This window comes from Anguilla anguilla, chromosome 6 (assembly GCF_013347855.1).
Source record: "Anguilla anguilla isolate fAngAng1 chromosome 6, fAngAng1.pri, whole genome shotgun sequence".
Lineage (NCBI taxonomy): Eukaryota > Metazoa > Chordata > Actinopteri > Anguilliformes > Anguillidae > Anguilla > Anguilla anguilla.
Genome location: NC_049206.1, coordinates 35,788,905 through 35,806,941, shown reverse-complemented (window position 1 = coordinate 35,806,941; position 18,037 = coordinate 35,788,905). Strand labels below are relative to the sequence as shown.

Genomic DNA, 18,037 nt, shown 5'->3' with positions numbered 1-18,037 from the left:
TTAAATCACTTTCTATACCTAAAAGTTCTTTAGTCAGTGTGTGAATAGAATTCCAGCGGTTTTTCAATCACTCACATTCTCAAAAGAGATGCATGAATGTTTCTTTTTTAGTTGTACACCTTGGGCAGTTAGGTGAATTATCTTTCCAGATTCTATGCATCCTTATGGGAGATAAAATTTATTTAATGAAAAATGTATTCTTTCACAAATGATTTGCCATTTATCTTTATCTATAGTCTTGCCTATATCTTCTTCTCAAACCTTTAATAAGAATGGAAAAGAGGAAAAACCTCCTTTAATAAGATCTAAAAATTCTCAAATTTTACCTTTTATTGTAGTTGAAGGGATTATTCTGTTCTCTATTTCAGATAGTTCAAATCTCAGTTTCTTTCCTTGGAAGGTGAATCAATCACTCTGAATCTGTAGATACTTGAAAGAAATGCTGTACTCTGTTCTTAGATGATTTTAACTGCAAGTTTTTAATTAAACAAATCTTTAAATTGCTTTATACCAAACCTTGTCCATTTACTTCAGTTAATTGATGGTAAATGTTTGTTCAGATTGAGATTACTATAAATGGGAGAGTGTATGGCGGTACAAGTGGTAAGGCCCAATCCTTCCTGGCTTAAAGAGTGTTAAAGACTGTGAAACAATTTTCTATATTTTTCATCTTATTAAAGTGTTTTATAATTATGAGTGAATTGACGGGTAATGGATCCACAAGACTGGCCTCCATCTGGAGGATGGATCCTGGAATCCTGTCATATCAAAGACCATTACACTAGGTTTCTTAGTTGGGCTGACCAAAAATAATACTGGAGGTTGGGGAGACCAAGACCCTCCATGGGCTCTAGCAAGGGATTTTAATCAAATCTGTGGCTTTTTATAACTTGTAATATGCTTGTTAAGAGATTTGAAAAATGAAGTTGGTATTTAACGTTTGGAAGAGAAAACTGAGTTTTGGAAGAACATTCATTTTCATCACATTGATTACTCCTAACAGAGATGATGGTCACGTTGACCAATTACACATATCAATTTTGATCTTTTTTTATGAGAGGGGTGTAGTTTTCTTTTATGAGATTATTTAAGTGTGAAGTTACATTGATATGTATTTAATCAAGTATTTAAAACCCTCTGGTGTTTAAAGATCCTTTTTTTTAAAAGGCTGTTTTTTTCTAGTATGAAAACACTCCGGGTAATGAATCTCGTGAATCTTTTTTTTTTTTTTTTAGATAAATGTTGAAATGAGAAAGTATGAAAAACATATTTTATTGCTTCCTAGTGAGAGAAATGGTCCGAGGACTTCCTGTCTCTAGAGAGCTGCAGCCTGGAAGCCTTTTTCACCATCTCCCCTTTGAAGTGCCACATTTTCTTCACTAATGATACATTTGAAGTGCTATTCAACTCAAGGGTAGAGAACGCACAGCGGTTAAGTGAATTTATTGTTTTTATTCCTTAAATAGCCCTCTGTTTTGACAGGCTAGCTGGCTGGCTGGGGTCTGTCATACATGTACATTCTTTGCTACCTCCATCAAGAGCTCATGGAACCTCAGAAATACTGTATCCTGACTCCCCATGTACACCCTGTCATCCCTCACACACCCTCAACACATACGCTTCCTTTCTAAAATTATTTGGAATTTTGCCTAGAACCAAGAGTTCAGAACTTACCTTGTGTCACGAACGGCATCGCAGCCAGTAGATACACATTTTTCAACATACACTGCAGAAAACAAAATGCACTGAAATGTATCAGTGTGTACAGACGTTTATTAGCATTTCTGTGTCTGAAATAAAAGGCAGGTGTTCTTTCTGTGGAGATCTGAAAACTCCAACCACTTTTCCTCCAACAGGCCACTAAGGATGTTATTGAGCGTGAGGCTCCAGGGATGGCTCTGGCTATGCTGATGGGGTCACTCAATGTCACACCACTCGGAATGCTGTCAAGGTACGCACCTCCACTGTTAGATACTCTGTGGTGTATACCTACCCCCACTAATAGGTGCTGTGTGGTGTATGCCCACCCTTACTGATATATACTATGTGGTGTGTACCCACTCCCGCTAACAGATGCAGTGTGGTGTATACCCACCCTCAGCTGATAGATACTCTGCGGTGTATACCCACTCGCAGTTGATTGATAGTCTGTCATAGATATTTTGTGGTTTATACCCACCCCTGATGACAGATAATCTGTGATGTATACTCATACTCTTTGGTGTATACCCACTCCCAGCTGATGGATACTATGTGGTGTATACCCACCCCCGCTGATAGGTACTCTGGTGAATATTGTGATGCTCACACTGACTGTCCACCATGTTTGTGTGTGCAGACCTGTGTGCGGTATCAGGGGGAAAACTCTCATTATCAATTTACCTGGCAGCAAGAAGGGCTCACAGGTAATGTTACTTTGTTTGTGTGTGTGTGTGCCTGTCTGTGTTTATGTTTGTGTTTGAGAGAGTAATATAAATAAACTTCAGGATAAAAACAATTCCTAAGCAATCATAGCGCACACAATCTGTTTTTAATCTAGTAATACAGTGCATTTATTATTTTAGACAATGTCAAATACAGGACAAATATATAACATAGGGTTAATAAAAAGCGAATTAAATCAATAAGCGGAGCTTGACATTAACACCTGCCAAATGCGTGTAGAATTCAGCAGTTGCATGTAGCTCCATCACTCTTACCAGCCACTTTGGGTGGTGACCTTTTGGTAGCATTTTCTAAGAAAAAAATCATTGTAGTTCACAAAAAGCATCTGAAATAAGTCCATTTGAGGTGATACTACATGATACTATAACTCCCATAAGCACCAGGTGCACATTGTGTGCTCATTCCATTGGCCCATCCACTTCACCCTGTCATGTCTTGCCTCCTCAGTCAAGCTGGAAATATACTTGATAAGAAAGTTAACTGAAATCGAACCACAGACCAGCACGGTGGAAAGCACAGATTCAGATTCTGTGGTTGTGAAAGGAACCACAGACCAGCATCGCATCAAATTTAAAACATTGGTCCTAGCATACCAGGCAGTCAAGGGATCAGCCCCAGCATACCTCCACAAGATATTCAAACCCTACATGCCAGCCAGACCCCTCCGTTCTGCTACCTCAGGATGCCTGGCACTTCCCCCTCTTCGCACATGCGCTTCCCGAACACGTCTCCTGTCTGTTCTGGCCCCACGATGGTGGAATGACCTCCCCGTGGAGGTCAGAACAGCTGAGACACTGACCCACTTCAAGCGACGACTGAAGACTCACCTCTTCAGGCTGCACCTCTCCCCATCCCTCCCTACCTCCCTGTAATCTCTTAAATGACTGTAAGCTTAGGGTTGTAACTAGGTAGCTGTTTCGTAGGTGACTTAGTTAATGCACTCGTCTTAACTATTTCTTGTATTTTTGCATAGACTGCGTTGTTGCTGTTCTTGTTTGTGTTAGTGTTAATCAGTTTAACCTACAGGGTCCAAGTTGAACTATGCGGTTGTTCCCTGCACTTGGAACGGTACTTCTCTCTAGGGTTTTCGACATACTTTTTCCTGGTTATGGTTATACACTTTGTTGTACGTCGCTCTGGATAAGAGCGTCTGCCAAATGCCTGTAATGTAATGTAAATGTAATGTAATGTAGTGTATGCCACTGTAGTGTAAAACAAACATTACATTACATTAGCCTACACAGGTATAGTTATTTTCTCAACACCAATACTTGTATTTTGTAATTGCAATTTAAAAATGAAGTAAAAGTAAAAAATAAAATATGTTTATTTTTAAAGTATAAAATGAATACAAGTGAATCTGCTGAGCTTCAATGTTGATGTTATTGAATTAATATAAGCACATTATATTCACACAATGCTCAATACCATCAGATATAGCCAGTTCTCCTTAATTAGGCTATATTCGAGTAATAAAATTAATTTTATTTGCATCACAAAATTGCACACATTTTATCATTGTTTTTTAAAATTGTGGATGTATTCTTTGTGCTGAAAGTTAATTCTATGTGGTTAACATACTACATAGTTCATTTTTTTCCTTAACCTCTTAGTGCAAAGCCCTAGTGGTCAGAGATTGCTGAACTTTACTGCAACCAAAGTATGAGTTCAAAACAGAAACGCTTTGTTTTATTTCATTAGCAGACGATACACGACAACTATGCCAAATGCGGAGTTTCGCTGCGCCACCATTGTCGCTCTGGTCGTTCTTTTAACAAGCACCCCCATCCCTGCAGTCTCATCTGCAACTAAACCCCCCACCCATGACATAATGGACCACTCTAACCACTCAAAAATCATATTCTGTCATAGCAACAGGATAAACCCGACAATAGCCCTAAGATATGCCAATACAGAAGTGAAAATGCTGCTCACTGAATAACGAAATAAATGAGACAAAGTTTTCAAAAATGATACCATGTAATTCTACAGTCAATATATGGGACTAAATATTGAATAAATATACAACCTTACCATTGGTTTTATGCATAGAGATGTCCCTTTTGAGACTGATTGGTCATATATTGTCTTGGACAATCCATTTGTGAAATACACGTGCATTTGTGACGCCTGGGTACCTCCCAAAATAGTTGTGTGTAAAACCACACATGCTGTTCACGGCGGTGTCGCCCTTTTTAGTACAGTCTGGCTTGATTGACAATTCAGTTATTCAGTAGGTGAGAGTATAAGCTTACTAACGATGTATAACATGTCTAATTTTGCTTTTGGAATAGCAGAATAGTTTTATATCTCAGTGTAACCGGAAGTTTTCTCATCATCGCATCCACTTACGCTTTGTGGTAGCAGTAAAAGATGCTGCACCTGATGAAACGTTGTCAACGATTTTTCGTAATTTCTTGGAAAATACTATTATTATTGAGGACTTCTGGGCATAGCTAAGCCATATGTTTGCTGATAGACCTAGCTGACATTGTTTTCTGGAGTAAGACAGAAGCGGATAGAACTGTATCATTGATTTACTGTCTCTGTCTCTATCTACTGAACACAGATAAAATTTCATCATTGCTATGTAAGTATTACTGCTCAAAATATTTTGGTTATATACGTTATTTTTGAAACTGGGTGTCTTTAAATAGGTTAGTGGCATTTTATAATGAGGATATTTCACACTGTAATGTAACGTTCATTGATAGTTTAATAGTCTTTGTGATGCATGCAACAGTGATTACGTGAGAGTTGGAACATTGCCAAAACGTGGTGGACAGTTGAAAATTGTTTTCATTTCGTCCCATCCCCATACAAGAAAGCATACGAGAGTACAGAGTATAGAAATACATACAAGAGTTAATTATTACACATTTAGGTACTGTACCGCATTGTGTGACAATATTTTTTGCATTATTTTTTAATCTGATATCGATGTTTCATCTTAAACCTTCATAAGGGGCTCATTTATATGCTTTATAATGGAAAAAAGCATTTTATTCATTTTTGGAGAGATTTTGGGTACGCTGGACTCCTAGCTATTTTAGACCACTGTACTGACGGAAAGCTTGTAATTCCCACTTGAAAATGATGCAACAGTGAGTTTCTTCAGTCAAACAGTATATTTGTAGTGAAATACATGATTATGTTGTGATTTACAGCAATGCATAATTTAGACATTTTGGATAGATTTGGAGACACTGGGTACACTGCTTACTTTTTGATTCATAGATCTTTAGTAGTTCTGCATATCCACCCTTCAATTTGAAGCACTTGTGGTCAAGGAGGTTTTGATCCAGGACATGTATAGTTTAACCTGCTGTATATTTGCAATCTATCAGTATTTCATTGCAAACTAAAAAAGAGCAAATTGATTTAGGATTTTTTGCCTAGACAATTGCATTTGTGGCACTTTACTTTATATTCATAATTTAGGAAGAAATAATCTAAGTATTGTAAATGGTACAAATGTCTTGCTTCATTTAAGCCATTTTTCAAGTCTCACATGCTCACATCTGGAGTTCTAAAGCTTTAAATAAGGTACCCCCTAAATGGGAAAGAATTGGTCAGATTTGGCATGTGCGCTAAGGGATTAAGTGTAGGCTTCTGATTAAAACTGATTTGCCTGCTCACACACACGCATTTTACTCAGGCTAGATCACTAAAATGGTTTCTGTTCAGATAAAATGCTGTGTCCAAACAAATGCATGCGCATTCTGTAATTACCTATATTATTACTTTTTTGGAGGGGGGGGATTTTGGCTGTTGAAAATGCTGAGTAGCTAGTGACTTTAAAAAAACCAGTAACTACAGTGGCTGGTGAGCCAAAAAGTTACTGTCAAGAATCAGCTCACTACCTGTGCTGTATTGTTTGATCTAATAAAAAACACATTTTCAACATACGAAAATGCCAAGTTACTCACACATACAAAGCACTGTCTATTAGTCATTCGTTCAAACTGGCAAAATCTATGCCTGCCATTAAAAGTATTGATATCAAAATGACGCCAAGTTACTCTACTACAAACGATATAGGCTATCTTGACTCACTGAAATTAAAGAAGCAGTGCAATCCAGTTTTTCCTAAATTGTTTCAAGTCACTTGGCCCTGTGTGTACAAGCAGACAGTACATTAACAGGCCAAACATATGTGTGGATAGGTTTGTAAGAGTCAAGATTGATTGAATAAGCCTCAGTATGTTCAGTTTTTATGTGTATGTATGTATTTAGCTGCCCAGCCTTTCTGTTGCGTGAATGATTGTATGTTGCTTGGTATAAATGTTTGTTTGTAAATGTGAATGTTACATGCTGCAAGGGAAATGTCCCCATGGGGATAATGAAGTATTCTGTGTATGTACAATATTTATTTTACATGCAGTATTTATTGTAAGTAGCCAATATACAAGAACTTGTACATTTAGTAAAATGAACTTCACAACCAAGTATAAACATATCTTGTATGGAGGAATATGCTTTCTGTAGGTAGTCACCAGCAGTTTTGTACATTAATTTAAATGTCTTGCAATTTTAGTTATTTTACTTATTTGACACTTTGACGTGACACAACGTTTGAATGACGACATTGTAAGATTAAAAATCACAGGGCCAAATGACTTGAAACAATTTAGGAAACATTGGATAGCATTGCGATATGAGATATCATTTCTTTTTGCACTGTGTTTGTAATGAATAAGTGATAATAATAATTCATATATAAATGTAGGCTATGACAGACATGCATATTGTAATGAGGGGGGGCTCCATGAGTAAAATGTATCATGGTTATCAGTATTTATTGGTTGTTAACATTTTTACATTTAAAACTCATTTCCTTTTAAAAGTCAAAAAAGGAAAAGCAAACACTCACAATAATCACAAAACAAGAAACTACCCAAAAAAGAAAAACCCAGTCTACAAAATTTGCAAATTAAGAAAACAGTCAAAGGAAAAACCCAATCTACAAATCAAGAAACACATAATATCCATAACAACAATCACAAAGACAACAATTATTTTAAGAAACTTTTACATAAAATAGTGCTTAAAAAATAAACCGCAATACGTGAGCTTGGGGATGGGGTGAGGAGCGGGTGGTCCTCCTAGGGGGTTGGACTATAGGACTATATGATTAGTTATTTCCAGTGGTCCACCCCCCATTTCTCTCTCGCCAGGTCCTTATTTTTCCGACAGTCCACCAAAACGCCGTCCTGGAGGAGGTTCTGTATCCTCCTCCTGAGAGCGACCAAATCCACTGATGTTTTTTGGTAGACTGTGATGTTCCTCGCCTACCACAGGACCTGCTTTAAGGTGTTGATTATCCCCCACTGATGCTGGAGCTCCATGGTCTTGAGTCCCTCTCGGGGACTGTTGAGGACTCTCTCAGCCGTCAGGGGGGACATCGGCAGCAACCTGTTTAGGGAGACAGAGGAAACAGCAAGACCGCAGACCCGCCTAGCCACGGTGCACTCCCAGAACAGATGGTGAATGTGTTCTGAGTCAGTGCAACCGTGGGGACAGCGTTCAGTCAGAGCTAAGTGCCTGCGATACATGAATGTTCTTGTGGGGAGACACCTATGAGCTGTCATCCAGGCAATGTCTTTCTGTTTGTTTGTAAGACACTTATGTGTCACATTTGCCCAGATGACTTGCGAGTCCTGGGCCGGCTCATACCTCGGGAGCGTGGCTGTTTCGCTAGATCTTAAATAAGTGATGATGATTTTGTAGCTCCATGAGGTCAAGCCAGCCCTGGGCAATCCTGCCCCGAAAGCAAAGTCCTTCAGGGCCTGATAGATATAGGGAGGGTCCCAGCTATACGGTACGGTAAGGTCCTGCACACCCAGGGCCACTGCCCTTAGGAAGGGGGTGGCATAGTACCTAGCAAAGGCACCAGAGGCCTTTCCCTCCTTCTCAGCGTTCCGGACCAGGGCGGCCAGACCCTGCACCATAATGATTTTAACTATGTCCGGGACCCCCCGCCCCCTATTCCTCTCCTCCTTGAGGAGGGTGACTCTACTTAACTTTTCTCCCTGGCGTCGCGGAGGGAGAAATCCTCTATGAGGGACCGCAGCAGGTTGCTGGAACAATCCCGTCTGGGTCTGCTGTAAGAGCACAGTTGAAATCCCCCCCCATGACAACCGGCATTGTGCAAAGTAATAATGGTGGAAGTATTGTGAAAAGGGAGACCCTCTCGACAACGCTGGTGGGGCTGTACACGTTGATGACCCTGAGTGGGGAACCTCGGTGACGAGGATTCGCCAACTGTACACGATTACATGAGTAAATGTTAGATGTTATGCGTACGAAGGGATTCTTCACCAACGTGCCGACCCCATCAGCTCTGGCGATGTTAGAGCCAGACCAGAGAGTCTCCCAATCTCCATTCTCCAGAACGCCATCCAACTCGCGGAACAGAATGCCACATTCCTGGAGCAGGATGACGTCTGAGGGGACTTGGGACAGGATGGAGAAAACTCTGTGACGTTTGGCCGGGTCTTTGATACTGCGTGTGTTGAGTGTTGAAATTGTAAATGAATGTGTCATGATAAATTTTATTGTTTATGTGTGGCTTATGTTCTAATATTACTGTTTGCGATATCTTGACAAAATTTTGTTAAGTTTTTGGATTACAATGTCCTGGTTATTATGGTGCCTACTCACCCCCAGACCATGTGCACTCACAGGCCTCCCCTCCTGACTGCCTGGGAAGTTCCATCCTGGAGAGGTGGGGGCAGGTGTTCTTGCCCCAGGCTTCCCCCCAGTCCCTGGAGGGCCCTGAGAGGAGGATGGTGCTCCAGACCCTTTAACAGAGTCTGGACCGGAGGCTGGCTGGTCCTTAGTAGCTCTGGAGTGAATGGTGATGGCGTTTTGAAGTTTTTCTTTGTGATGCATAGGCGGTGGTGAAGATGGTTTGGCAGGGTGGGAAGGGGGCTCAGGCCTGGCTGTGGAATGTGTATTGTGCTCCGGTTTTGAAAATAACTGTGTTGTTTGTCTTGTTGTTTGCATTTTTGGGCGAACTATTGCTGGGTTGGGAGGTTGACTGGGGGGTTGTTGATATGCGGCAGTTGGTGATCTGATTCTTTTGCCCTTTCTTCTTTTGGTTTTTTGCCATGGTGTGATAGAGTTTGAGTCAGATTCTGTTGTTGAGGAGTCTGACTCCACCACCATGATAGGATGTCGGAGTCAGGCTCCTCTTTTACTGTGACGGGATTGGTGGGACCTAATTTGACAGAGGGCGCTGTGGAGTTGGGCGTTCCGGAAATAGTGATGCAGGGGGTAGGGACTTGTGCTGTGTCCTGTGCTTGTGGGGGTGGGCTTCCAGGCTGGGAAGGGGTGGGAGTGGGTGGTTTGGTGCATGGCATGGGGGTAGGTGGGGGAGGCGGTGAAGCCGGAGGGGGGGGCAGCAGATGGGGGAGGGGGCGCGGTGCTCCTAGCCCTGTTTGCGTACGAGAGGGGGCAGTCTCTAAAGAGATGCCCCCTCACTCCGCAGAGATTACAGGGCTTTGCATCACGGCATGCCCTGGTCTCGTGCTCGCCGCTACACGTCTTGCACTTGACCACTATGCAGGCTGCGGCTAAGTGCCCAAACTTGCCGCAGTTCCTGCACAGCTTGGGCATGCCGTAGTAAAACACCACACCCCTATGTCTCCCCAGTGTGATGGAACTGGGGATGTGGCATACCCCCCCTGGTGCAGAGGGGTCTGGTTTCAACTGGACCAGCCATTTCCTCGCTCCGGTCCAGACTCCGTCCTCATCAAGTACTCACCGGGCTTCGGATTTAACAAGACCATACCTGCCCAACCACGTACTCATGTCGTGGTCCTGCACAGCTTCATTGTAAAACTACACAGTGACCACCTTGTTTTCCGTGTCAGACAGGGGCTCTACGTCAAAGTTACTGAGGGGAGCCTTATCCTTCCCCTCTCTATAGAAGTTCCAGAACCTCTCCAGGATATTTGCACTTCTGAAACTAATTTCAAAGATATCTGCGTTACCAGGAACCTTCACCAGGCAGTTCAGGTCACCAGGCACAAAGCCCATAGCTCGCTGAAGCACTGCCCGGCTAAATTCTAGGCGAGTCAAACCTGTCACTCTCCTGTTTGTGTTTGGGGCAGCATTGCTTGCCCCCCTAGTGGCTGCTCAGTGGCGCCCCCTACAGCTTCGCCTTTCGCCCCTTGTGCCACCGGGGGGGGGGGGGGGGGGGGGGGGGGGGGCACTAGCACCACTGCCCCCTTCTCTGCTGTTCTGGAGGGTCATCCGGACGGCGTTGTGGCGTCGGACTCCTGGCTGGCCTCCTGATGCCATCCTCCCTCTCACTCAGGCCGGACCTAAGTAGAAGGAAAGAAGCACAGGCACAGTGCTTAGTCCATTGCTGGTCCGTCCCAGGGGGACCAAGCTGTGCAGCAACATCTGGGATCAGCTCCTCGGGGTGCAATGGAACCTCCCTTCCAGCAGGGGGTGCCAAGATTTGATCCAAACAGGCGGTCTCACTGGATCTGGGTGCCGCTGCCGCCCTATCTGCCTGCTCCTCGGCCTCGTCCTCCGAGTCCACCTGGTGGTTCTGCTGCGGCCTGGAGAGCAAGAGAGAGGAGCCAAGGAGCAAGGGCGAAGGCTCAGCAAGGCTGGCGTAGCCCGGAGAGCAAGCCCCTACGGGCCTTTTCTCTGGGCAGCTCTGTACTCCGGCGATGGGCGTTCCACAGCAGTGGTGTGGTCCCTGGATGGCGGGAGTCTTCTGGCAGGGGGGCCTCCAAGCGCTGTCCTGGCTTTGGCGTTGGGGGTTCAGCAGGCCGTGGTCAGGTCACTGGTACCTGCCTAGCCCCAATGCTAAAAGGGTCCGCCTAGTGCTCTAGACACAGCCGTGGTCAAGCCACTGGTAGGTAGGTCGGTAGATAGAGAGAGAGGGGTAGAGAGAGAAACGCTCACATTACACCCAGCACCCACAAGCCCACTGCCCTCAGCTAGTACACCAGCAGAGGGCAGTGGACTCATGAACGATGAAGAGAAACCCGAGCACAGTAAGCTGAGACTGAGGCAGTTCAAACTCAACGTAACTTTATTGAGGAACAAAACCGGAAACATGACAACCGTCAGATTCACCCACTTTCCATAGCGAACAACGGAGTAGCCCCAATTTACAACACCGCAAGATCACTCACCGTAACACATATAAAACTAGATGTACAGCAACAAACACCATCCAGTTAACACAGAAACACATATTTACACATAATAACTCCATTATTTACACATATTTAACATTTTGTAGTCCCGCAAGCACTATTCACAAAAGTCCACACGCCGTGCATTCTGGGACCTGCCGGCGCAGCCTGCTGGAACAGCCCCGGGATGTCACAATATGTTGCACTCGCTGAATGATGACACAAGTCTTCCGGGGCCACACACTTTAATGAAAACAAGCAGTTCTTTTTCACTGCAAACCAAACATGAAAGGTTGTAGCTGACCAGATAGGCTCGCTTTCAGCTTGCTTAGCTATTGTACGTAGCAAATATACAATCACTTGTACATTTACTCAAATTCAGTTCAGAAGCAAGTATATATTTTCTGGAGAAATATGCTTCCTGTAGTTACTCACCAGCAGTTTTCTACATGAATTTCAATGTGTTCCATGATGCAATTTTAGTTATTTTACTTATTTAACACTTTGATGTGACACAAAGTTTGCATGACATTGTAAAATGGTAAGATTACAAAACACAGGGCCAAGTGACTTGAAAGAATTGAGGAAATATTGGGTAGCATTGCTTTGGAATACATCTTATTTAATTTCGGTGAGGCAAGATAGCCTATATTATTTGTAGTACCGTAACTTGGCGTCATTTTGATATCAATACTTTTAATGGCAAGCCTGGATTTTGGCAGTCTGAATGAATGAGTTATAGACAGTGTATGTCTTGTATGTGTGAGTAACTTGGCATTTTTGTACGTTGAAAACGTGTTTTTTGAGATATCATTTCTTTTTGCAAAGTGTTTTATTATGAGAGTGAGAAATGCGAAGTGACCCTGGAAGAAACGGTTGTGGATTATGGCTATCCTTGTGTGAATTTGTACAGTCTGATGAGCGTGTACCGTTTAGCAGTGTCGGTTTCCTATATATGTAAAACAGTGGCTGTGACAAAGCGTGAGGTGGCGTAAGTGTAAAGGCATCAGAAACGCAGGTGAAATATGGCCAGTGTATGTACTCACAGATTTGACGGCCATGCAACGAGCCTTGATTGACAAGAATTGACACGTAGAATTAGAGCTCCCTAGGTCGCAACTTGTGTACCCTTCTGTCCTGCTCCGTTGTCTGTTATTTCGTGGAGATGCACTTTTAGTGTTTGTAAGGTTTATAAGGCATTTTGATAGGCTTATCTGCAGGTAGGAATCCTCTTCGCTGTTTTGCTAAGCTAGAACCGGAGAACTTGATAGTGGAGAAGAGGAGCAGACGCATATGTCCCAGCAGGCTTTTCATATGAGAAAATAACAACAGTGTGAGAGAAATTAGGAGAAATGATTAAACTGCGTAGTTGAAACAATATGTTTTTAGCAGAATGGGCATGTAGGTGAAGGTTGACATGATCACAGACTATAGTGTGAAGTAAATGAAGTGACCATGAGCGAGCTTAGTTTCTTTATCGAACGAGTCTGTATAAAGCAGTAGTCGTTAAAGTGGAGGGTTAAGTAACGTGTGAATTGTACTGCACTGATGTGCTTTTCTCATGTTCAGTACTAGTAGCTATAATAATGAGTGAGTCATGATTTTAAATGTAATGTTTTAATGGGGAGTTGCAGAATGTACATACGTAGTAATTGTTTGTATGTGGCTAGATAGAGAACAGGGCGAGGTAACATGAATGTAGAAACGTGGCGTTTGCTGATAAGAAGGTTTTGTACGGTAGCCAAGTGAAGAAATATAGTTAGTCGAAATGGCACAGTGGTGAACTGGTGTAACTTTTTAATAAAAGGAATACATTTGCCGTCATGAAATGCATATGGGTGGCCGTGAGTGAGTTTTGGTAAAGCAAATATAAGCGTAAGAAAACGTTAGTGTAAAAGAGGAAATTATCTGCCTGAGGGCGAGGTGGGATTCAGTCCTTCGACCGGAGGTTTACCAGTCTGTGACTTTGTTAGTGCAGCACCATGACATAGCTATGCAACGCGTGAAATATCATTAGCAAACCTGTCTGTGGTTTTAAAGAAGAACACAGGCCAGTAAGCACAGAAGAGCTCCCGTTGAATCCATATGGCTTTGCAATATTGTAGCCGGTTAATAACTGAACCTGCAGACGGTACGTCATAATGCAGTGTATATGTTCGGTGAACGGTGGGTAGATATGGTGCAAAAGCAATAATTGAAAAGTAGTAGACAATTATTAGTGAGAGCAAAAGCAGGTTAAAGAAACGTGTTCCTAGCTGGGCTTGAGACCTAAGACCCCATGTTCCCAAGACTGTAACTTTGCACACTAGGCCACAGGCAGACTAGCTGTTTCAGAGTAAAAAGGTATGGGTATTTTGCGTGTGTATGCAAGTTTTTTATTGGGTCGTGTAGGTGAAGATTTGGCTGGTGTCGGTAAAATGTCCAATGGGGAGACATGTTGTTAGTGGGATGGGTGGCAGGAAAAATAAGAATGAGAAGAAGAAGAAGAAGAAGAAGAATTAGAAGAAGAAAAAGGAGAAAATGCAAAATCCCCTTAGTTTGGGGCTTTATTGTGTAGACATGTGAAGTTGTTTATGAATTCTGTCTGTTGAAATGGGGTGCGAATGTACAGAATTTAATGTTTTTAAGGGCTGAGTGTCTGTGGCTGTTGTGGTTATTTCTGTGGGGAACCCTGAAAAGTGCCAAACTCTCGGTGCTGTATAGGTATGGGGCATGCCCCCGCCAAGGCGTAACTTGGCGGGATGGCATACCTGCCATCCCAATAGCAGCCATACCTTCCGATGAGGTCTCATGCAACTGCCCCACCACAGGTGTCCTACTTATGGACTTATTTACCATAATGAAAATAGCAGCCCCACCTTCCAATGAGGTCTTTTGCAACGGGCCCGCCACAGGTCTCCTACCTATGAACTTATTTACCATAAATAAAATAGCAGCCAGAGCCCTGTTCTGGTCTTACGCCACCATTTACAGGACTTTTTATCACAACACGCATGCGCATAATATTATTTTGTCATGCTTGAGGATCAACAAACCATCAAATAAATACAACTATATGTATAAAAATGGTTATTGGGTCACTCTCATCTTAACAGCAGAATAAGAGGAATTTCCATAACCTAATGAGGGTGGTATTTTAAATTTACTCACCTCTCTTTGGAGTCCTCAGGTTCTGTAGCCAAAATGAGAGATTATTTCCAATCCCACCACTGCCAACAAAAGTAACTGTAGGAATTTCTTAACAAAAATGACGGTGTTGAAAATAAAGATAAACGACAGTCAGGAGCTCCTTTATATAAATTAAAAATACGACCGGTTGGGAAGAGGTACAAGTACAGTCTTCAAAATTATGAAGTCCAATACAGGAGTTTATATAGTTTTCAGAGATAAAGAACTATTTTTCTAGCCTATGAGATTCATTTAATCACCATTATGCAAATATTCCATTTAGCCAATCATAAGTTAGGATCAGGGAGTCCATACCAAGGCTGACCATGCAGGCCTAGAGGTCCTCTAATAGCCTAAAGCACTTGATATATACCTGGAGTCTATCTCCTCTAGCTTACGTTCCAACAGGAACATGGCATGGGGTGAAACAGAGTACACTTAGATATATAGACTAGATATATAGACTTTTAAAAGTATACTTCCAGAAGTACCTTTATCAAGTTAGCATATGATCTATATGATATTTTATATAATTGCTTATATAACATTTTCTGTGAGTCAACTTTTTAATCATAATCCATCAGTGCCCACATACTGTGGAACTCCTATGGGCCTTACTTGAGTTCTCACAACTCTGTAGAACTCTAAGTCAAAGGCTTGCAGAACGCCTAAGATCGCTGCTGTCACCGACTTATCTGAATGCACAGATAAAGTCGCTGTATGTAGTAACCAGGCTCTGCCGATTTAGCTCGCCTGCGGCGGTCAAGCCTAATCCATCCCGCGTGGAAACCAGCGCATGCCTGATGCTGCGCCAACTAACCATGAAGAGCTAGTGGAAGAGGAACCTTGTTGACGACTGACTGGGGGGCGAAAAACATCGGCATTGCTATGGAACAAGGACTCGGCTTGCGTGCCTCACATCTGGAAGCCTCCACAATTTCAAAATGCCAAGACTGTTCTATCCAGGACCCCACAGCGACCACCGGTGGCCGCTACCTGTGTGAATGGATGGACAGTAAGACTGAGCAAACTTTCCAGGCAATAGCAGTTTAGCTTAGTCTGTACTGGGTTTAATGTGATATTGTGTCTTTCCATTTTGTCTTTTACATTACATTACAGGCATTTAGCAGACGCTCTTATCCAGAGCGACGTACAACAAGTGCATTAGTTCAAGGTGCAGAGGTGCAAAAGAAACACACTAGAGTGAAGTAAAGATCGTAGTGCCAGAAGTGACCACATAGATCAGGACTCCAACCCTGTAGGGTAAATCATTTAAAATCATTTGCGCTGGCGATAGAACTGTTAGAACACAACCACACACGTGGTCTCTCTCTCTCTCTCTCCCCGACTGACTTTCCAACCTTAACCACACCACACTCGTTGTATAGTCGGTAGTGGGCAAATAACTTGGTTGCATGTATTGCTTAAGAGCTGAAGTTACGCTTCACTCTTCGGCACTACCGGGAGCAATACTTCTTCGTAGCTGAGCTTAGTTATTCAACCATGCCAGTTACACTGTACCCCACACATACGCAACCAACCTGCTGTTTACCCTTTCCCCTTTCGTCCACAGACAAAGGGACACACACACAACCGCACACACGCACCCCTACCTTCCCGTATTTAGCAGTTTCCACATTTAGATTAGTTGTGTATGTTCTGTTTGTTCATTTATTTAATAAATAATTGTATTAAACCTGTGTCTGTTTTGATGTTGATAGAAGGTAGGAATCTAAGTCAAAATAGCCTATCCAGAATTATATCCTTCACGGTTATATCTTTGATTTAATTATTTGCTCCTTAGTATTTGTAATTTTGATTATTAATTGAAGTTACAAATTTATGGTCGAATAATCTAGTTAACTTGTAATTTTATGAGACTGATTTTTAATTGTGCGATTATACTGCTTTGCCTACATAAGTGGTGCCCAATGTGAGAATATAGAAATATAATCCCGACATGAGTGGTGCTATATTTTTATTTCCCGGACAATGATATTATGAGACTTTAGAGGTATAAAATACGATATATTGTATACTATATGCTCGTGAAAGAAGTGTGAAATCTGAAATTAGCTCCCTTTCCCCCTGCCTGTCACCCTCCTCCTCCCACTCCCTCTCCCTCTCCCTCTCCCCCTCCCTCTCCACTTCCATCTCCTTGCTCTCCTCTTGCCACCTTTGGCAGCAGCAGGTCTGGAAGATTGTAGAAAAACTACATTATCTGTCAGGGAGGGCGAGGGAAAGGACCCAAACGCAGAGTGAAGGGAAAAACACAAAACTCCAAAAATAGGATGAACAAAGACTTTACTTAACTCCAGGGAAAAAGGGAACAAAAAGCCTCGCAGGGCAGCTATAACAAACACAAAGAAAATCTTCAAAAAAACGCGGGAAACAAGAAAATACAAAAGTCCAAAAACACGTTACAAACAGAACCTGGGCAGGAACACACAGGGCAGGAACATGACCGGAGGCACGAACAAACAAACTGACCAACTACAACAAGCAAGGATCCAGCACCTGAGTCAGGGAGAAGGGAAACTTAAATAGGCGCGACACAGACGAGACACAGGAGGGCACAATGAACAATCAGGCCACAGAGAGGGAAGGGAAAACGAGACAACCAGCAAACAATAATACAATTAAACAGGACACAAAACAGAAGTGCCGCCCTCTGGCAGCCCAACAAGGAAAACGCAGACAGAGGGAAAACACAGAACCCTGACATTATCTATCTAGTTTACTAATGCATTGATTAAGGTCCATCAATTGATGTTTTTATCTCACCCCATCAACATGTCAAATGCATCACACAATTTCACGCTGCATTTATTATTCAAAATTGGGTGTAATCCTTCTTTATAAGTGTACTGCATAATAATACAAATATTTTGAGAATGTGTTTACATTCTCATCAATATAAATAAAATGGGATAAAGCCCTTCACTGAACGTGCCATTTGCTGTGGAGTCTGTGGCGCCTCGAGGCCCTATCGGTGCTCCACAGGCGAACACAAGAAGCACCAGGGCAGCCGGGCCTACCGCCACCGGCGACTACTGGGGCAAATGGTGAGTGCCCATTACCTCCCAAATGACATTTTGGAAGATTTCAGGACCAGGGACAGCAATCCACAGACCGGGTGAGCTTCCACAGATCAGCACCACGGACAGGGCTACAACAGAATGCAGGTATGTGGAATTTTCCACTCTCCTGCAGCGCACCTGAGTCTGCTTGAGCTGATTGCCTCACAGGCTATAAAGGAGCAG

General features: G+C 42.7%; 1 protein-coding gene across 5 annotated transcripts in view; it reads left to right on the top strand.

Annotated features, from left to right (window-relative positions):
- The window catches only part of LOC118230618 (gephyrin), a 396,841-nt gene that overhangs the window by 226,529 nt on the left and 152,275 nt on the right, over nucleotides 1-18,037 (top strand). For 4 of the 5 annotated variants that reach the window (XM_035423780.1, XM_035423781.1, XM_035423782.1 and 1 more), the window contains exons 5-6: nucleotides 1,857-1,951; nucleotides 2,339-2,405. In XM_035423780.1, coding sequence (XP_035279671.1) covers nucleotides 1,857-1,951; nucleotides 2,339-2,405 — 162 coding nt within the window. Of the gene's footprint in view, nucleotides 1-1,289; nucleotides 1,432-1,856; nucleotides 1,952-2,338; nucleotides 2,406-18,037 lie in introns of those variants that run through there. The other variant, XM_035423784.1, reaches the window with a different exon arrangement.